The sequence below is a fragment of the Papio anubis genome, chromosome 13 (genome assembly GCF_008728515.1).
Source record: "Papio anubis isolate 15944 chromosome 13, Panubis1.0, whole genome shotgun sequence".
Classification (NCBI taxonomy): Eukaryota; Metazoa; Chordata; class Mammalia; order Primates; family Cercopithecidae; genus Papio; species Papio anubis.
The window spans coordinates 35,500,636-35,521,537 of record NC_044988.1 but is presented as its reverse complement, the minus strand read 5'-3'; the positions used below and the strand labels follow the sequence as shown (position 1 = coordinate 35,521,537).

General features: G+C 40.1%; 1 protein-coding gene across 8 annotated transcripts in view; it reads right to left on the bottom strand.

Annotated features, from left to right (window-relative positions):
* UHRF2 (ubiquitin like with PHD and ring finger domains 2) overlaps window positions 1-20,902 on the bottom strand; it is a 99,138-nt gene that overhangs the window by 36,063 nt on the left and 42,173 nt on the right. For 7 of the 8 annotated variants that reach the window (XR_004177863.1, XR_004177864.1, XM_021927506.2 and 4 more), the window contains one exon: window positions 16,477-16,695. The exons of the other annotated variant lie outside the window; for it this stretch is intronic. Coding sequence is in view for 5 of the 7 variants with exons in the window: in XM_021927506.2 (XP_021783198.1) it covers window positions 16,477-16,695 (219 nt within the window). In the remaining 2 variants the exon portion in view is untranslated. The remainder of the gene's footprint in view (window positions 1-16,476; window positions 16,696-20,902) is intronic. 8 annotated transcript variants of the gene reach the window in all.

The window sequence follows — 20,902 nt, the reverse complement described above, 5'->3', positions numbered from 1 at the left end:
GGCCATTTTCACAATATTGATTCTTCCTATCCATGAGCATGGTATGTTCCTTCATTTGTTTGTGTCCTCTTTTATTTCACTGAGCAGTGGTTTGTAGTTCTCACTGAAGAGGTCCTTCACATCCCTTGTAAGTTGGATTCCTAGCTATTTTATTCTCTTTGAAGCAATTGTGAATGGGTGTTCATTCATGATTTGGCTGTCTGTTATTGGTGTATAAGAATGCTTGTGATTTTTGCACATTAATTTTGTATCCTGAGACTTTGCTGAAGTTGCTTATCAGCTTAAGGAGATTTTGGGCTGTGACAATGGGGTTTTCTAAATATACAATCATGTCATCTGCAAACAGGGACAATTTGACTTCCTCTTTTCCTAACTGAATACCCTTTATTTCTTTCTTCTGCCTGATTGTCCTGGCCAGAACTTCCAACACTGTGTTGAATAGGAGTGATGAGAGAGGGCATCCCTGTCTTGTGCCAGTTTTCAAAGGGAATGCTTCCAGTTTTTGCCCATTAAGTATGATATTGGCTGTGGGTTTGTCATAAGTAACTCTTATTATTTTGAGATCTGTTCCATCAATACCAAATTTATTGGAAGTTTTTAGCAAGAAGGGCTGTTGAATTTTGTCAAAGGCCTTTTTGTCAAATGCCTTTTCTGCATCTATTCAGATAATCATGTGGTTTTTGTCTTTGGTTCTGTTTATATGATGGATTATGTTTATTGATTTGCATATGCTGAACCAGCCTTGCATCCCAGGGATGAAGCCCACTTGATCATGGTGGATAAGCTTTTTGATGTGCCGCTGGATTTGGTTTGCCAGTATTTTATTGAGGATTTTTGCATCGATGTTCATCAGGGATATTGGTCTAAAATTCTCTTTTTTTGCTGTGTCTGCCAGGTTTTGGTATCAGGATGATGTTGGCCTCATAAAATGAGTTAGGGAGGATTCCCTCTTTTTCTATTGATTGGAAGAGTTTCAGAAGGAATGGTACCAGCTCCTCCTTGTACCTCTGGTAGAATTTGGCTGTGAATCCGTCTGGTCCTGGACTTCTTTTGGTTGGGAGGCTATTAATTATTGCCTCAATTTCAGAGCCTGTTATTGGTCTATTCAGGGATTCAACTTCTTCCTGGTTTAGTCTTGGGAGAGTGTAAGTGTCCAGGAATTTGTCCATTTCTTCTAGGTTTTCCAGTTTATTTGCATAGAGGTGTTTATAGTATTTTCTGATGGTAGTTTGTATTTGTGGGGTCGGTGGTGATACCCCTTTGTCATTTTTTATTGAGTCTATTTGATTCTTCTCTCTTCTTTATTAGCTTACCTAGCGGTCTATCAATTTTGTTGATCTTTTCAAAAAACCAGCTCCTGGATTCATTGATTTTTTGGAGGGTTTTTTGTGTCTCTATCTCCTTCAGTTCTACTCTGATCTTAGTTATTTCTTGCCTTCTGCTAGCTTTTGAATGTGTTTGCTCTTGCTTCTCTAGTTCTTTTAATTGTGATGTTAGGGTGTCAATTTTAGATATTTCCTGCTTTCTCTTGTGGGCATTTAGTGCTATAAATTTCCCTCTACACACTGCTTTAAATGTGTCCCAGAGATTCTGGTATGTTGTATCTTTGTTGTCATTGGTTTCAAAGAACATCTTTATTTCTGCCTTCATTTCGTGATGTACCCAGTAGTCATTCAGGAGCAGGTTGTTCAGTTTCCATGTAGTTGAGTGGTTTTGAGTGAGTTTCTTAGTCCTGAGTTCTAGTTTGATTGCACTGTGGTCTGAGAGACAGTTTGTTATAATTTCTATTCTTTTACATTTGCTGAGGAGTGCTTTACTTCCAACTACGTGGTCAATTTTGGAATAAGTGCAATGTGGTGCTGAGAAGAATGTATATTCTGTTGATTTGGGGTGGAGAGTTCTGTAGATGTCTATTAGGTCTGCTTGCTGCAGAGAAGAGTTCAATTCCTGGATATCCTTGCTAACTTTCTGTCTCGTTGATCTGTCTAATGTTGACAGTGGGGTGTGGAAGTCTCCCATTATTATTGTATGGGAGTCTAAGTCTCTTTGTAAGTCTTTAAGGACTTGCTTTATGAAGCTGGTGCTCCTGTATTGGGTACATAAATATTTAGGATAGTTAGCTCTTCTTGTTGAATTGATCCCTTTACCATTATGTAATGGCCTTGTCTCTTTTGATCTTTGTTGGTTTAAAGTCTGTTTTATCAGAGACTAGGATTGCAACCCCTGCATTTTTTTGTTTTCCATTTGCTTGGTAGATTTTCCTCCATCCCTTTATTTTGAGCCTGTGTGTGTCTCTGCCTGTGAGATGGGTCTCCTGAATATAGCACACTGATGGGACTTGACTCTATCCAATTTGCCAGTCTGTGTCTTTTAATTGGAGCATTTAGTCCATTTACATTTAAGGTTAATATTGTTATGTGTGAACTTGATCCTGTCGTTATGATATTAGCTGGTTATTTTGCTCACTAGTTGATGCAGTTTCTTCCTAGCCTCGATGGTCTTTACACTTTGGCATGTTTTTGCAATGGCTGGTACCTGTTGTTCTTTTCCATGTTTAGTGTTTCCTTCAGGATCTCTTGTAGGGCAGGCCTGGTGGTGACAAAATCTCTCAGCACTTGCTTGTCTGTAAAGGATTTTATTTCTCCTTCATTTATTAAACTTAGTTTGGCTGGATATAAAATTCTGGGTTGAAAATTCTTCTCTTTAAGAATGTTGAATATTGGCCCCCACTCTCTTCTGGCTTGGAGAGTTTCTGCCGAGAGATCCGCTGTTAGTCTGATGGGATTCCCTTTGTGGGTAACCCGACCTTTCTCTCTGGCTGCCCTTAACATTTTTTCCTTCATTTCAACTTTGGTGAATCTGACAATTATGTGTCTTGGAGTTGCTCTTCTCGAGGAGTATCTTTGTGGTGTTCTCTGTATTTCCTGAATTTGAATGCTGGCCTGCCTTGCTAGATTGGGGAAGTTCTTCTGGATAATATCCTGCAGAGTGTTTTCCAACTTGGTTCCATTCTCCCCGTCACTTTCAGGCACACCAATCAAACGTAGATTTGGTCTTTTCACATAATCCCATATTTCTTCAAGGCTTTGTTCATTTCTTTTTACTCTGTTTTCTCTAAACTTCTCTTCTCACTGCATTTCATTCATTTGATCTTCAATCGCTGATACTCTTTCTTCCAGTTGATCCAGATGGTTACTGAAGCTTGTGCATTTGCCACCTAGCTCTCGTGTCATGGTTTTCATCTCTATCAGTTCATTTATGGACTTCTCTGCATTGTTTATTCTAGTTATCCATTCTTCCATTCTTTTTTCAAGGTTTTTAGTTTCTTTGCACTGGGTATGTAGTTCCTCCTTTAGCTCTGAGAAGTTTGATCGACTGAAGCCTTCTTCTCTCAACTTGTCGAAGTCATTCTCTGACTAGCTTTGTTCCATTGCTGGCAATGAGCTGCGTTCCTTTGGAGGGGAGATGCGCTCTGATTTTTTGAATTTCCAGCTTTTCTGCACTGCTTTTTCCCCATCTTTGTGGTTTTATCTGCCTTTGGTCTTTGATGATGTGACGTACTGCTGATGGAGTTTTGGTGTGCGTGTCCTTTCTGTTAGTTTTTCTTCTAACAGTCAGGCCCCTCAGCTGCAGGTCTGTTGGAGTTTGCTTGAGGTCCACTCCAGACCCTGTCTGCCTGGGTATCAGCAGCGGAGGCTGCAGAAGACAGAATATTGCTGAACAGCAAGTGTTACTGTCTGATTCTTGCTCTGGAAACTTTGCCTCAGAGGAATACCCAGCTGTGCGAGGTGTGAGGTGTCAGTCTGCACCTAGTGGGGGATGTCTCCCAGTTAGGCTACTCAAGGGTCAGGGACCCACTTGAACACGCAGTCTGTCTGTTCTCAGATCTCAAACTCTGTGCTGGCACAACCACTGCTCTCTTCAAAGCTGTCAGAAAGGGACATTTACATCTGCAGAGGTTTCTGCTGCTTTTTGTTTAGCTATGCCCTGTCCCCAGAGGTGGAGTCTACAGAGGCAGGTAGGCCTCCTTGTGCTGCGGTGGGCTCCACTCAGTTCGAGCTTCCCGGTGGCTTTGTTTACCTACTTAAGCCTCAGCAATGGCAGGTGCCCCACCCCCAGCCTCGCTGCCTTGCAGTTAGATGTCAGATTGCTGTGCTAGCAAGGAGGGAGGCTCTGTGGGCGTGGGACCCTCCCGGTCAGGTGTGGGATATAATCTCCTGGTGTGCCATTTGCTAAGACCCTTGGTAAAGCGCAGTATTAGGGTGGGAGTTACCCGATTTTCCAGGTGTTGTGTCTCGGTTTCCCTTGGCTAGGAAAAGGAATTCCCTTCCTCCTTTCGCTTCCCAGGTGAGGCAATGCCTCGCCCTGCTTCAGCTCTTGCTGGTTGGGCTGCATCCACTCACCAGCACTGTCCGACACGCCCCAGTGAGATGAACCCAGTACCTCAGTTGAAAATGCAGAAATCACCATCTTCTGTGTTGCTCACGCTGGGAGCTGGAGGCTGGAGCTGTTCCTATTTGGCCATTTTGGGCGCCCCCCCACCAGATTACACATTTCTTGGATAAACAGTCAAAATTCTGGAGGCTAAAATCTAATCTGATAGAAGGCCAATCAGTGGCAGTCTGGGACCAATTCTACAGATGGTAGCGGTAACTGTAATGGGACCCAAGGGAACTTTTGGGGGTGATGAAAACATTCTGTGTTTTGATTAGTGGTGACATGTGTATATCCATCTGTCAGTGTTCACTATATTTAAGATACACTTAAGGTAAGTACACATTACTGAATGTAAGTTATACCTCAAAAACAATTTTAAAAAGACAGCATGGAAGCTTACTTACTGAAATCTTTCGGCTGTATTCTCCTCCCCTATTTTTAACCGGACCCCTTTTTCCTTTGTCTCTATTCTCCTCATCCTACTTAGTGTGGATCCTATTCCCACCAGTTTCTTCTCAATATGGAGCTTTAGTCCTGGTATGGAGTTTTAGCTGACCAATTTAAAGAGTTTAAAGAGTACTCTAGTCCCTTCAGATCTTACTGCGAACTGCTTGTACTTAATCATATTGGGGTGGGTCAGGAATCTGGGAGTAGCTTAGCTGGATAGTTCTGGGTTCAGATCTTTCATGAGACTGCAGTTAAGCCATTGGCCAGGGGTGCAGTCTCATGTAAAGGCTCTACTCAGGGAAAATAAAAAAGCTGCCTGGCTTCCCTCAGAGGAAGTGATCCAAGAGGGTGCACCCAAAATGGAGGCTGGTATCTTTTTAAAACCTCATCTTGAAGTGGCATAGCATCACTTACACCATATTCTACTGGTCACAAAGAGTCACCCTAGTAAAATATGGCTGAAAACCACATGAGGGTGAGTATTAGTAAGCAGGAATCATTGGGGGTTACTTTAAAAGATGGCTACCATAGCTGCTATTTTCAAATTAGTTTGCTGAACTAATTCATTATTTGGAATTCTTGGGCGCAATACACATTTCTCTTGCATAGCCACTGATACTACACAGGTCTTGAAACTTTCCACTGTTTATCCCACCAGCTATTTTGGGGCTTATGATACCATACCATCCTGTTTCATTGTAGATGTTGTTCATGAGTTTGTGAATTAGATAATTTAGTAATATTTTGTTCTATATTACCAGCACATTTAAGGAGATCTGAAAAGTCTTTGCTATTGACATCTTCTTATAATCCCAACTATCCATCTCTTTTCAACTTCTGTGACTTTATATTTAAGGAGTCTTTCTTAAGAGTAGTATGTGGATTTTTTATTTTAATCTACTCTGTTGATCGTTGTCTTGAAATGCTTTATTCACACACAGTTAATATAATGGCTGATACAGCTGTGTTTGTTTCTGCCATTTTACTGTATGTTTTCTACTTATCTGCTTCTTTTAGTCACAATTGCCTTCTTTTGGATTAGACTAATATTTATTTTTTCATTTTCAGTGTATTAATTTGTTAAAAATCTTTTATTTTTAGTAGTTGCACTAGAGATTGGGCTGTGCAAACCTGATATAATCTACTTTAAATTTTACTTTCACTACTTCCCCAATGATGCCAGAATCTCAGAACTTCATTTACCAACCCCATCTTGTGCATTATTGTTGTCAGGCATTTTTTCTATGTATTTTTTAAAGTTCACTATTTTAAAAAATAATTACTTATACTTACTCATACATTTACCCTTTCCCTGCTCTTAATTCTGTCCTATATTTCCATGTTTCTATCTGGAATCTCCTTCCTCCCACTTAAATAACTCCCTTTATTATTTCTCCTGGTGCCTGTCTGTTGGTGGTGAATTCTTTCAGGTTTCGTTTGATAACATTTTTATTTTGGCTTTATTTTTGACAGGTATTTTCATTTAAAATGTATTTTAAGTTGGGAATTTTTTTATTTTATTTTTTGAGATGGAATCTTGCTGTCACCCAGGCTGGAGTGCAGTGGCACGATCTCAGCTCACTGCAACCTCCACCTCCCAGGATCAAGCAATTCTCCTGCTTTAGCCTCACAAACAGCTGGGGTTACAGGTGCATGCTACCACACACAGCTAATTTTAAAATTTTTAGTAGACACAGGGTTTTGCCATGTTGGCCAGGCTGGTCTTGAATTCCTGACCTCAAGTGATCTGCCCGCCTCGGCCTTCCAAAGTGCTCGGATTATACAGGTGTGAGCCACCGCGCCCGGCTGGGAATGTTCTTAAATTAGTATTTTCACATGCCATTCCACTGTCTCCTAGCTTAAATTGCTTCTAATAAAAACGTGGTCATCTTCCCTGTGTTTTTATCTTTAGTTTTTAGCATTCTTATTTGTGATATACCACTGTGCATTTTCTTTATATTTATCCTGCTTAGAGTTTAGAGAACTTCTTTGACCTGGACTGATATCTTTAATCAGTTATATTTTCAAATACTGTTTTCACTCTACTCTCTTCTTTAGGAACTCCATATATATACACACACACACACACACACACACACACACATATACACACACACACACATATATATATATATATTTTTTTGAGACACAGTCTCGCTCTGTTGCCAGGCTGGAGTACAGTGGCGCAATTTCGGCTCACTGCAACCTCCACCTTCCGGGTTCAAGTGATTCTCTTGCCTCAGCCTCCCGAGTAGCTGGGACTACAGGTGCCTGCCACTACGCCTGGTTAATTTTTATATTTTTAGTAGAGACAGGGTTTCACCATGTTGGCCAGGATAGTCTCCATCTCTTGATCTCGTGATCCACCCGCCTCGGCCTCCCAAAGTGCTAGGATTACAGGCATGAGCCGTTGCGCCCGGCCCTTATTTGTTATTAAATCAATTTAACAAGGTCTTACTTTCTTACTATAATTCTCAGTACTAAAATCTCCATATAATTATTTTGTGAGTTCCAATTCTCAGTGGAAATGTACCATGTTTTCAGCATATTAATCACAGTTACTTTAAAGTCTCTCTAATAACTGGAATTATCAAGATCACCTAATGGGTCTATTCCTATAATTGGCATTCCTTCTGTTTTCTGATTATGTGGTACCATCTTCTGGCAGAATGGCGTTTTTGGCTCCATCATGGAGCCAAAAGCTTCAGATATTATCTTATGTAAAGGAAAGTTCAACCTTCCTTCTGCTGGTGAGATACTGTGGTGGTTTAACATTTAATCAGCATCTAAGCTGAGTCAAGGCTGGTTTAGTCTTGAAATAAGATTTAGTCTACCTGCATGCCTTAGCTATACAATTTTCTTTTCTTTTCTTTTTTTGAGACGGTGTCTCAACTCTGTCACCCAGGCTGGAGTGTAGTGGCATAATCTCGGGCTCACTGCAACCTCTGCCTCCCAGGTCTAAGCGATTCTCCTGCCTCAGCCTCCCGAGCAGCTGGGGTTCCAGACGCGTGCCATGACGCCCGGCTAATTTTTTATATTTTTAGTAGAGACGGGGTTTCACCATATTAGCCAGGATGGTCTCGATCTCCTGACCTTGTGATCCACCCGCCTCGGCCTCCCAAAATGCTAGGATTACAGGCATGAGCCACCGCACCCAGCCAGTCATCCAGTTTTCAAACTAAAAGACCCACATATTCTGTGGAGCCATTACACCAGTTACCCTAAAATCTAGTGTATGCCTTCTAAGACTGTTGAAAATGCCACTTCTTACTTACGTTTCCAACCTCTTGCCCAGCAGAAGTCCAGTATTCAACCAAAGCTGAAAGCAGGCCATATGCTCAAGGCATCCCAAATATCTCCCAAAAGCTCTACTGATTTCTCTTTCCATCTGACTCCTAGCTGCTCTGAACTAGATTTTACACTGCATCCAGAATTAGCAGATTCCCCAGGGACAAAACACAACTACAAAGCTACCTGCCTTCTGAGATTCTTACCTCTCCAGAGACATACCCACAGTGGTTCTCTTTGATTCTCTCGTGCATTCAAAGAATGACTATTTCATCAGGCTATTCTAGTTGTTTTAGCTAAAAGCACTAATCTACTGCCAGCTGTCCCACCCTACCTGGAAACAGGTGCTTTCCATGTACTACTTTAAGTGATTCAATAAATGTCACAAATTCAAGGCCAAAGTCACTTTTTCACTTATTTACCATTTTTGTTAAAGGCTATCAAGACATTCTTTATGCACAAAACACCATTGATCATAATAAAAACACGCATATAATCAATTCATTCCTCAGGAAATATCCTATTTCACTGAATCTAATGGGCTGATAATTGTAAAACAATTTATGTGCTACGAAAAAAGAAACTAGATTGAAATCACGCAGTCTAAGAACTCCCAAATAAAGCTGGAACACCAAATGATAATTGGCAACTATAAGACACATTATGTAATTTCAACTAAGAAAAAAAGACTGATTAGGTGTCTAAGGAAGACCTTCAAATAAAGCTTAGACACCAACCTGTTCTCACAGTTAAAGTGAGAAATAAGTCACCTTGCAGATAAAGAAACATTCTTGTTTCAATACTGCCACTGGGTGTAATGGAAAAAAAGCATTCTTCAAGAATTAAATGATAAGCTAGGATTCAGTCCGGTTCAGAGACCTGAATTCATGCTACCCATGTGGTCTAAAAAGGCTCAAGCAGAGAATTTAAGTTAAAGTTAAATGGCACTCGCAAGTGACTGGTAAACAAGCAAATTCAAATCTTCGAAAGAATTCAACTTCAGTCAGCTCAACAGCAATTTTAAGATACATATTTATTTCAGAGATGTTAAAATACAAAAACAAACCTATTCTCTCGGAATCTATGAAATACCGTACTGAAAATCTACTGTAGTTAACTAGTGCCTAGAACAGGGCCTGGCACACAACAGCAAACAAAAACAAAGCATTAACATTCCAGTGGTGTGGCAGGCAGAACAATGGGCCCCAAAGAGGTTCATGTCCTAATTCCAGGAACCTATAAATATGTTACCTCATGGCAAAAAGGACTTTGCACATTAAAAACCTTGAAATGGGAAGATTATCCATGCAGATCCAATATAATCACAGGGGAAGGGGAGGCAGAAGAGAGAATATGAAGGGGATGCATCCACAAAAAGAATTGTAAAAGACATGCAACACTGTTGGCTTTGAAGGTGGAGAGAACAGGTAATAAGCAAAGGCATGTGGGACGCCTCTGAAATATGGAAAAGGCAAGAAAATGGGTTCTCCCTTAGAGTCTACAAAAATGAACATATCCCTACTGACAATGATTTTTGCCTAGTGAAATCCAAATCCATTTAAGATTTCTAACCTCCAAACTATACTATGATTTATTGTTTAAGATACTATGTTTGTGGTAATTTGTTGTAGCAGCAATAGGAAACTATACAAATGGGGTCATAAATAAAATAAAGAATTCAGAAAAAAGAGTAAGGGAGAATTTAAATAGCTTATGTCTGGTATGTATGTGATTTTAAAAAGGGTGATCAAGAAAGGTCACTCTGAAGATACTTTTGAGCAGAGAACTGAAATAAGAGACAGAGTAAGCCAAATCAGTATCTGCGTAGGGGAGAACATCAAGTACAAAGGCCCCAAGGCAGGAGAATGTTTGCGTGACTGAGCAACACACAGAGGCCAGCATGGCCGAAGCACAGTGACCTGTGACTTATAACTTGATATGCATATTAAGTATGTATCCTGTAAGAATGGCTTAGTAAGTATATCACTATAGAAATTTCTTAAGTATGAAAAAAATTTGGTAAATAAACTCCATAAAAATGACACTAAACCTAAAATGTATCTATAGATTTTTTTTTTTTTTTTTTTTCGAGACGGAGTCTCGCTCAGTCGCCCAGGTTGGAGTGCAGTGGCGCGATCTCCCCTCACTGCAAGCTCCAGCTCCTGGGTTCACGCCATTCTCTTGCCTCAGTCTCCCAAGTAGCTGGGACTACAGGTGCCCGCCACCATGCCTGGCTAATTTTTTTTTTGTATTTTTAGTAGAGACGGGGTTTCACCTGTTAGCCAGGATGATTTCGATCTCCTGACCTCGTGATCCTCCCGCCTCGGCCTCCCAAAGTGCTGGGATTACAGGAGTGAGCCAACACGCCCAGCCCTTTTCTCTCTTTTTTTTTTTTTTTGAGACAGAGTCTCACTCTGTTGTCCAGGCTGGAGTACAGTGGTGTGATCTCTGCTCACTACAACCTCTCCCTGGCTTAAAGCGATTATCCTGCCTCAGCCTCCCAAGGACTTGGAATTACAGGGGTGCACCAGCATTTCCAGCTAACTTCTTTGTATTTTTAGTAGAGACGGCGTTTTACCACGTTGCCTAGGCTGGTCTAGAACTCCTGAACTCAGGTGATCTGCCCGCCTTGGCCTCCCAAAGCACTGGGATTACAGGCGCGAGCCACAGCACCTGGCCCTAATTTTTAGATTTTTAGTAGAGATGGGGTTTCACCCTGTTGGCCAGGCTGGTCTCAAACTTCTGACCTCAACTGATCCGCCCGCCTTGGCCTCCCAAAGTGCTAGGATTATAGGTGTAAGCCACCATGCTTGGCCTTTATCTGTAGTTTCAGTAAGGTAAATTAATTTTCTTGCTATAGGATTCAAATACTACTTTACTCATGAATATCTAAATCAGCATAAGTTCACATGGTACTAAATATTGTATTACAATAGTAAGTGAACAAATTACTTTAAAAAATGTTTTTGAATCCCAAACTTGTTTTCAACTTTTTTCAAAGCTAAAATAAACAGAAAATGACAACATGAAAATAGAATTTGATAACTAGAATTAGATAGTTCAAGCATATGCACTTTTTGGTACTCACAAATTAAAAACAGAAACAAGCATGAACTTTAACTCCAAGTTCCCTTATCAAATATCCAAGGCAAATTAAAAATCATATCCTCTATTTGCTTCTTCCTTTGCACCTTCAACACAATAGAGAGGATCAAAGCTGAAGATTACTTCTTTGTAAGCCTAACAAAACTGATAGACCTCTGGTGAGAATGGTCAAGAAGTCACAAACTAAATTCGGAAATAAAAAACAACATAACAGATTAACACATTAAAAAGATGTAGTTACCGAACAAATTTATGATAATAAATTTTAAAATTTAGATGCAATGGATAAATTCCTAGAAAATTAAATTCTAGTTCCAGAAATAGAAAACATGAATAGTCCTCTGATAACTACAGAAACCGAATCAACCATAAAAGAACCATCCCACAAAGAAAACTCAACCCCAGATGACTTTATTGAGAAGTTCTACCAAACATTCAAGACAAAGACACAAAACTCTACCATAAGAAAAAGAAGATTCCAAATTATTTTGTGAAACTAGTATAAATCTGCGAAGGACAGTGAGATAGGAAAATTAACATGCAAATTTCATGCACTAATACAATGCAAAAATCCTACACAAAACACCGTCAAACCAAATCTAGGAGAGCATATCCACAAAATACCTATATCAAACATTATAGTTATGGATGAAATTTTGTATGTTTTCTCTCGGAAAGCAGGGGAAAAAGATGCCTGTTATCACTACTTCTTTTCAACAATGTAATTCAGGCCCAACTGGTAAATAAGGACAAGAGGAAGAAATCAAAAGTAAAGAAAAAGACATAACAAAAATCTCAGAATTCACAGATGATTATAATTGTAAACATTTTGAAACAATCTACATGTAAATTAAAATTAGTAAATCTAATAAAGCTACTGAATCCAAGATCAAAGGATACTTGTATTCCTATATACCAGAAAGAGAAAAGATGACTGGAAAATTCAAATGGAAGTACACAGAGCTAAGAACATATAAAACCTGCTTGAAGAACAAGGAAGGATCATGTGCTCTGTTGTACTATGGAAGTGTAGAACTGATACAAGGATACACAAAAAACAGACCCATGGTACAGAATAGACAAGTCAGAAGCATTCATCAAATATAAGATTCTTGATATGACAGAGGTGATACTGAAGATCAATGGGAGGGAAATTGGCTTTTCAATAAACAGTGCTAGGAAAAATGTTTATTCATATGTATTGAGTTAAATTAGACCCTTACACCTCACACTGTACACAAAAATCTACTCCAAGTCAATTAAAGACCTAAAGAAAGGCAAAACCACAAAGCTTTTAGAAGGCAATAAAAGAGTATCTTTAAGAAAGACAGAAAGTACAAGCATAAAGGAAAAAAACTTTCTTGAACTTTGATAACCTCAACTGCATTAAAATTAAGAAAACTACTATTCAAACATCATAAGGAGAAAAAGACAAGCCACAGAATTAGAAAAAGTATTTCTGCCACATATAACTGAAATGGCCTAGTCTCCATAATTAGAACTCCTAAAAATGAATCACTTTATTTAATAAACAAAAAAAGTCAGCAAATTGGAACAGGGCCTCACAAAAGATATATATAATTTGTCAATAAAAATACAAAAAGGTTCTCAACCCCATTAGGGGTCAGAGAATTGCAAATCAAAGCCAAAATGAGATACTATTACATACCCACCTGATTAGTGGAAACTGAAGTCTGAAAAAACTAAGCATGGATGAGAAAACAGAACAGGAACTCTCATACTGTTGCAGAACTGTAATCTGGTACAGACACTTGGTTCTATCTACTCAAGTTGAAGATGCAGATTCTACAACCTAGTAATTTTAATCCTAGGCATGATACACTCTACAGACACTAATGCACACAAGTGCCAGGATATAGGTATAGGTACAAGAACATCAATGATGGCAGCATTGTTTCTAACAGCCCCAAAATGCCTATCAACAGCAGAATGCATTTGTTCTTTCAACCTGTTATCCATTCTTACCAGTGAGGATGAAAGATTTCTAATCATTAAAAAAAAAAAAATTTCTCTGGATGCGGTGGCTCACACCTGTAATCCTAGCACTTTGGGAGACCAGGGCAAGCAGACTGCCTGAGGTCAGGGGTTCAAAACCAGCCTGGTTTTGAGCAAAAAATAAAATGGGGATGGTGGGGTGCGCCTGTAGTCCCAGCTACTCCAGTGGCTGAGGCAGAAGAACTGCTTGAATCCAGGAGGCGGAGGTTGCAGCGAGCCAGGATCGTGCTACTGCTATCCAGCCCGGGCGACAGAACGAGACCCCGTCTCCAAAAAAAAAAAAAAAAAAATTCCGTCCATAAGCCACACTGGCTCCTTTATAGCTACTGTGTTCCTAATGTTTCTAGTAAAAACTTTAATGACAAAGAATACTTTACATTGTATTGTACTGTTGGGATAGCCATCACATAACCATTCTCTTTATCAAACTGGTATTTGCCTATCCGTAATTTCCACTCAAGTCTTTTTGTTTGTTTGTTTTGAGATGAAGTTTCACTCTTGTTGCCCAGGCTGGAGTGCAATGGCATGATCTCAGCTTATGGCAACCTGCACCTCCCAGGTCAAGTGATTCTACTGCCTCAGTCTTTCGAATAGCTGGGATTACAGGCATGCACCACCGCACCCAGTTAATTTTGTATTTTTTAGTAGAGACAGGGTTTCACTAGTTGGTCAGACTGGTCTCAGTCTCCTGACCTCAGGTGATCCACCCACCTTGGGCTCCCAAAGTGCTGGGATTATAGGCATGAGCCACTGCGCCTGGCCTACTCAGTCTTAGGTCCACTTCTAAAGCCAGTGTGTTCCCACTCTTAACTGTACCTCAGGATTACTTGGGAAAACTTTTTTCTTTGAGACGGAGTCTCGCTCTGTAACCCAGGCTGGAGTGCAATGGCATGATCTTGGCTTACTGCAACCTCTGCCTCCCGGGTTCAAGCAATTATTCTGCCTCAGTCTCCCATGTAGCTGGGACTACAGGCATGCGCCACCACGCCTGGCTAATTTTTGTATTTTTAGTACAGATGGGGTTCTACCATATTGGCCAGGCTGGTCTTGAACTCCTGACCTCATGATCCACCCGCCTTGGCCTCCCAAAGTGCTGGGATTACAGGCATGAGCCACTGCGCCCAGCCGGGAAATCTTTTTTTAACAGCAAGCTTTTTTAGCTCAATGCTATGTGTGCCGTTATCCTATTGTGTACACCTGAACACTCAAATAGGTTATAAGACTCCTAACATAGCCAATTTATTTAGGGGCTTTCTCCTTAATGATTTGCATCCATATCAGGGTTTCAAGTTGTTTAGAAGTCTGTGACTGAGCTATACTCTTAGTCTGGCAATAGAATCACACTTTTGTTTGTAAGAAGTTCTGAAACCTGTTTTCTAAAATGTTAAGTTTTCAACGCCTCACACCATTTTTTTTTTTAAATCTCAGGAGTCAGCAAACTTTTCCCACGAAGAGCAAGAAAGTAAGTAGTTTTGGCTTTGCAGAGAAGATGGTCTCAGTTGCAATTACTTAGCACAAAAATAGCTACAGATAATACATAAATCAATGGCCATTGCTGTGTTCCAATGATACTTTATTTACAAAAATAGGAAGCTAGTGGGCCATAAGCTTGGCTATCCTTGCTTTAGATTTTAATCATTGTTCCAAGATTTGTCACCCTGTATCACTAATCCAGTTAATCAGAACATGACAAGAATATTCATTTAGCTGCTTATCATCATTATTTTTAAAAAAACAACTGTCAGGGTTATTCTAAAACCCTCAGTGCTCAACGCAACAAATCTAATAATTTATTCTAAAGAAAAGAAATGCACAAAAATGCATATACGAGGATGTTTATGTAACTACTGATAATAGAGAACTGGAAATCATTAACAGAGATTTTATTTATTAAAAAGTAAATTAGTGACTATTCAGCAAATTATTCAGAAGCAGCAGACACAGAAAGAGAGTGACAATGTTTTCCAAAGTGTAAAAAAGTAACTCAAATAATGCCTAGTACTTTATCACTTCAGGAAATATCTGAAAGTATTTCTTAAAAAATTAATGATAGAAAGCTGGGCGCAGTAGCTCACGCCTGTAATCCCAACAATTTGGGAGGCAGAGGCGGGTGCATCACTTGAGGACAGGAGTTGAGACCAGCCTGGCTGGCATGATGAAACCCTGTCTCTACTAAAAATATAAAAATTAGGTGGGTGTGGTGTTGTATGCCTGTAATCCCAGCTACTTGGGAGGCTGAGGCAGGAGAACTGCATGAAACCAGGAGGTGGAGGTTGCAGTGAGCCAAGACCATGCCACTGTACTCCAGCCTGGGCTACAGAACAAGAAAGAAAGAGAAAGAGAAGGCCGGGCACAGTGGCTCACACCTGTAATCCCAGCACTTTGGGAGGCCGAGGCAGGCAGATCATGAGATCAGGAGATTGAGACCATCCTGGCTAACATGGTGAAACCCCGTCTCTACTAAAAATACAAAAAATTAGCCTGGCGTCGTGGCAGGTGCCTGTAGTCCCAGCTACTCCAGAGGCTGAGGCAGGAGAATGGCGTGAAACCGGCAGGCGGAGCTTGCAGACAGCAGAGATCGCGCCACTGCACTCCAGCCTGGGCGACAGAGCGTCTCAAAAAAAAAAGGAAGGGGAGGGGAGGGGAGGGGAGGCGAGGGGAGGGGAAAGAAATGATTGAAATATCTGAGTGATTTGATTCAGGTGACATTTTGCATTCTGAATTCTCTTCATTAAGTTTAAATTCTGTAAGTTGAAAAATTACTATGAAGGAAAATTACTGCTAGTCTGAGAAGTCCAGTAGACAGCTGGTTAAGTAGTCATCCACTGCTATTATATCAACACAGATCACAGATCCTCATAGCAATTATAGTTATTAAAATGCTTTTACATATTGTTTTGTTTGATCTGTAAGAATCCCATGAGGTAAGAATTTCTGTAATAAAACACTCAGTTATTTCCAACATTCTTCCAAATAGTATCTCCAACCTTAAAGTTGAAGATTTAAGCCACGGTTAACTTTGAAAAATTCTTAAGAATTTATAAAAATATTCTCCTTCAGTATGGAAATTTCCATCTTTTATAGACTCCATCTTTTTTTTACTAAGGTGCACGTGCTTAATACCTAAAAATACATTCCTTCATTAATTCAGTAATTAAACGGCACCAGTGAAGAAAATCTTACCCCAGGAAAATTTTCACACGAAGTTCTTTTTTGGTCCTTGAGATTGTCTTCAATGTGGTAATTTCTGCATCAAACCAGAATCCTCTTTGTCCAGGACTTTCTACATTATAATTAACCATTACCACATCACCAACATTTAGTTCATTCCATTTCAAAATGGTTCTAGCTCGTGGTCTAAGATCTTTGACATTCATTTCTAGAGTACCGCTTTCTGGGTATCTGAGGAGAGAGAAAACCATAAAACATGGCTTATGATTATCAAAGACAACTAAAGTTTTATGCAATGTACAGAAAAACCTAATTTACTGAGTTAATCATCTAAGAGAAAGAGTAAAATAGGTTGCAGTGTCCTTAAATAACAGGGGTTACTTCATGTTGGCTTCTCACCTGTACTGTGATACCTACAGGGTAGTTTCTGTAAGTATGAGCATGAACCCTCTCCCCATTCCCACTAGGCCTTGGAGATGTGGATCTCTTCATGGCTTGCAGGTTGTCAGGCAAGTAAGTGTTCAGCCCACATTCAAGAACCACAGTCATCTACTTTGAGGGAGCTATATGCTATTTTTTCTAGAATAAACTATAAGTAACATATCTATTCAGTCACATATTACTGTTATAATCTAGATATTCTCAATGAGAGACTGAATATTCGTAATGGCACTTAAATAATATACACTCATGATTTGACTTCCCAGAGCAAAACAATTCTTGCTAAAGTCTTATTAAGACATTTACTGCTAGCTGGGAAAAGTAGGGGACTGGGAAGGGTGACAAAAACACAAGCTCTTGCTCTACATTCTTTTAACCCAAGTTTTGTTTTGGTTTCTGAGACAAGGTCTCACTCCTTCACCCAGGCTGGAGTATAGTTATGTAATAATAGCTCACTGTAGCCACAAACTCCTGGGCTCAAGAAATCCCCGATCCTGAGGTGCCTGAGTAGCTTGTACTATAGGCACGCGCCACTATACCCAGCTAACATGTTTTTCTTTGGTAGAAGCAGGGTCTTACTATGTTGATGAGGCTGGTTTTGAACTCCTGCCCTCAAGCAATCCTCCTGCCTCAGCCTCCCAAAGTACCGGGACTACAGACATGAGCCACCATGTCAAGCCCCAAGTTTTTTTTGTTGTTTGTTTTTGTTTTTGTTTTTTTTGAGATGGAGTCTTACTCTGTCGGCCAGGCTGGAGTGCAGTGGTGAGATCTCAGCTCACTGCCACCTCCACCTCCACCTCCTGGGTTCAAGTGATTCTCCTGCCTCAGCCTCCTAAGTAGCTGGGATTACAGGCATGTGCCACCACGCTTGGTTAATTTTGTATTTTTAGCAGAGATGGGGTTTTGCCACGTTGGCCAGGCTGGTCTCGAACTCCTGACCTCAGGTGAGGTCCACCCACCTCAGCCTCACAAAGTGCTAGGATTACAGGCATGAGCCACCATGCCCGGCCCCAAGTTTAAGTTTTAACAGGACTAGATGATGGCCTTTCTGATCTTTGTACAAGTTCATCAACTTGTGCCATTTGCAATACTTATAAGAACATGAACCTAGCATGTTCCAATAGCCTCCATTTTCCCTGAAAGAGAAAGGAAAGATTCCAGTTTATCTTTTTTTTTCTTTAATGTATACTTTAAGTTCTTGGATACCTGTGCAGAACGTGCAGGTTTGTTACATAGGTATACATGTGCCATGGTGGTTTGCTGCACCCATCAACCCGTCATCTACATTAGGTATTTCTCCTAATGTTATCCTTCCCCTAGCCCCGCTGTGTGATGTTCCCTTCCCTGGGTCCATGTGTTCTCATTGTTCAGCTCCCACTTATGAGTGAGAACATGCAGTGTTTGGTTTTCTGTTCCTGTGTTAGTTTGCTGAGGATGATGGTTTCCAGTTTCATCCATGTCCCTGCAAAGGACATACATTCATCCTTTTTTATGGCTGCATAGTATTCCATGGTGTATATGTGCCACATTTTCTTTAATCTATCACTGACAGGCATTTGGGTTGGTTCCAAGTCTTTGCTATTGTGAACAGTGCTGCAATAAACATACATGTGCATGTGTCTTTATAGTAGAATCATTTACAATCCTTTGGGTATATACCAACCAGTAATGGGATTGTTGGGTCAAATGGTATTTCTGGTTCTAGATCCTTGAGGAATTGTCTTCCACAACGGCTGAACTAATTTACACTCCCACCAACAGTATAAAAGCATTCCTATTTCTCCACATCCTCTCCAGCATCTAACATCACAATTAAAAGAACTAGAGAAGCAAGAGCAATCAAATTCAAAAGCTAGCAGAAGACAAGAAATAACTAAGATCAGAGCAGAACTGAAGGAGATAAGAGACACCTAAAAACTTTTCAAAAAAAAAAAAAAAAATCAGGGGGCCGGGCGCGGTGGCTCAAGCCTGTAATCCCAGCACTTTGGGAGGCTGAGACAGGTGGATCATGAGGTCAGGAGATGGAGACCATCCTGGCTAACACGGTGAAACCCCGTCTCTACTAAAAATAAAAAACTAGTCAAGCAGGGCGGGAGCCAGAACTCCAGCTACTCGGGAGGCTGAGTCAGGAGAATGGTGTGAACCTGGGAGTGTGAACCTTGTAGTGAGCTGAGATCCGGCCACTGCACTCTAGCCTGGGCTACAAAGCAAGACTCCGTCTCAAAAAAAAAAAAAAAAAAATCAATGAATCCAGGAGCTGTTTTTTGAAAAGATCAACAAAATAGACCACTAGCCAGACTAATAAAGAAGAGAGAAGAATCAAATAGACTCAAAAAAAAAAAAAAAAAAAAGGAGTATCACCACTGAACCCACAGAAATAAAAACTACCATCAGAGAATACTATAAACACCTCTACACAAATAAACTAGAAAATCTAGAAGAAATGGATAAATCCCTGGACACATACACCCTCCCAAGACTAAATCAGTAAGAAGTCGAATCCCTGAATAGAACAAATAACAAGTTCTGAAATTGAGGCAGTAATTTATAGCCTACCAACCAAAAAAAGCCTAGGACCAGACGGATTCACAGCCAAATTCTACCAGAGGTACAAAGAGGAGCTGGGTACCATTTCTTCTGAAACTATTCCAAACAATAGAAAAAGAGGAACTCCTTCCTAACTCATTTTATGAGGCCAGCATCATCCTGATACAAAAATCTGGCAGAGACACAACAAAAAAAGAAAATCTCAGGCCAATATCCCTATGAACATCGATGTGAAAATCCTCAATAAAATACTGACAAACTCAATTCAGCAGCACATCAAAAAGCTTATCTACCATGATCAAAGTTGGCTTCATCCCTGGGATGCAAGGCTGGTTCAACATATGCAAATCAATAAACGTAATCCATCACATAAACAGAACCAATGACAAAAACCACACAATTTCTTAACAGACGCAGAAAAGGCCTTCTATAAAGTTCAACCCCTTCATGCTAAAAACTCTCAATAAACTAGTCTTGATGGAATGTATCCCAAAATAAGAGCTATTTATGACAAACCCATAGCCAACATTATACTGAATGGGCAAAAAAACTGGAAGCATTCCCTTTGAAAACCAGCATAAGACAAGGATGCCCTCTCTCACCACTCCTATTCGACATAGTATTGGAAGTTCTGGCCAGGGCAATCAGGCAAGAGAAAGAAAGTATTCAAATAGGAAGAGAGGAAGTCAAATTGTTTGTTTGCAGATGGCTAGATTGTACATTTAGAAAACTCCATCGTCTCAGCCCAAAATCTCCTTAAGATGATTAGCAATGTCAAGCAAAGTCTCAGGATACAAAATCAATGTGCAAAAATCACAAGCATTCCTATACACCACCAACAGACAAAGAGAGAGCCAAATGATGAGTAAACTCCCATTCACAATTGCTACAAAGAGAATAAAATACCTAGGAATATAACTTACAAGGGATGTGAAGGACCTCACCAAGGAGGACTACAAACCACTGCTCAAGGAAATAAGAGGACACAAACAAATGGAACAACATTCCATGCTCATGGATAGGAAGAATCAGTATTGTGAAAATGCCCATACTGCCCAAAGTAATTTACAGATTCAATGCTGTCCCCATCAAGCTACCATTGATTTTCTTCACAGAAGAAGAAAACACTACTTTAAATTTCATATGGAACTAAAAAGGAGGCCTTATAGCCAAGATTATCCTAAGCAAAAAGAACAAAGCTGGCAGCATCACACTACCTGAATTCAAACTATACTACAAGGCTACAGTAACTAAAACAGCATGGTACTGGTACCAAAACAGAGATATAGACCAATGGAACTGAACAGAAGCCTCAGAAATAACGCCACACATCTACAACCATCTGATCTTTGACAAACTTGACAAAAATAAGAAATGGGAAAAAGATTCCCTATTTAATAAACGATGTTGGGAAAACTGGCTACCCATATGTAGAAAACTGAAACTGGAC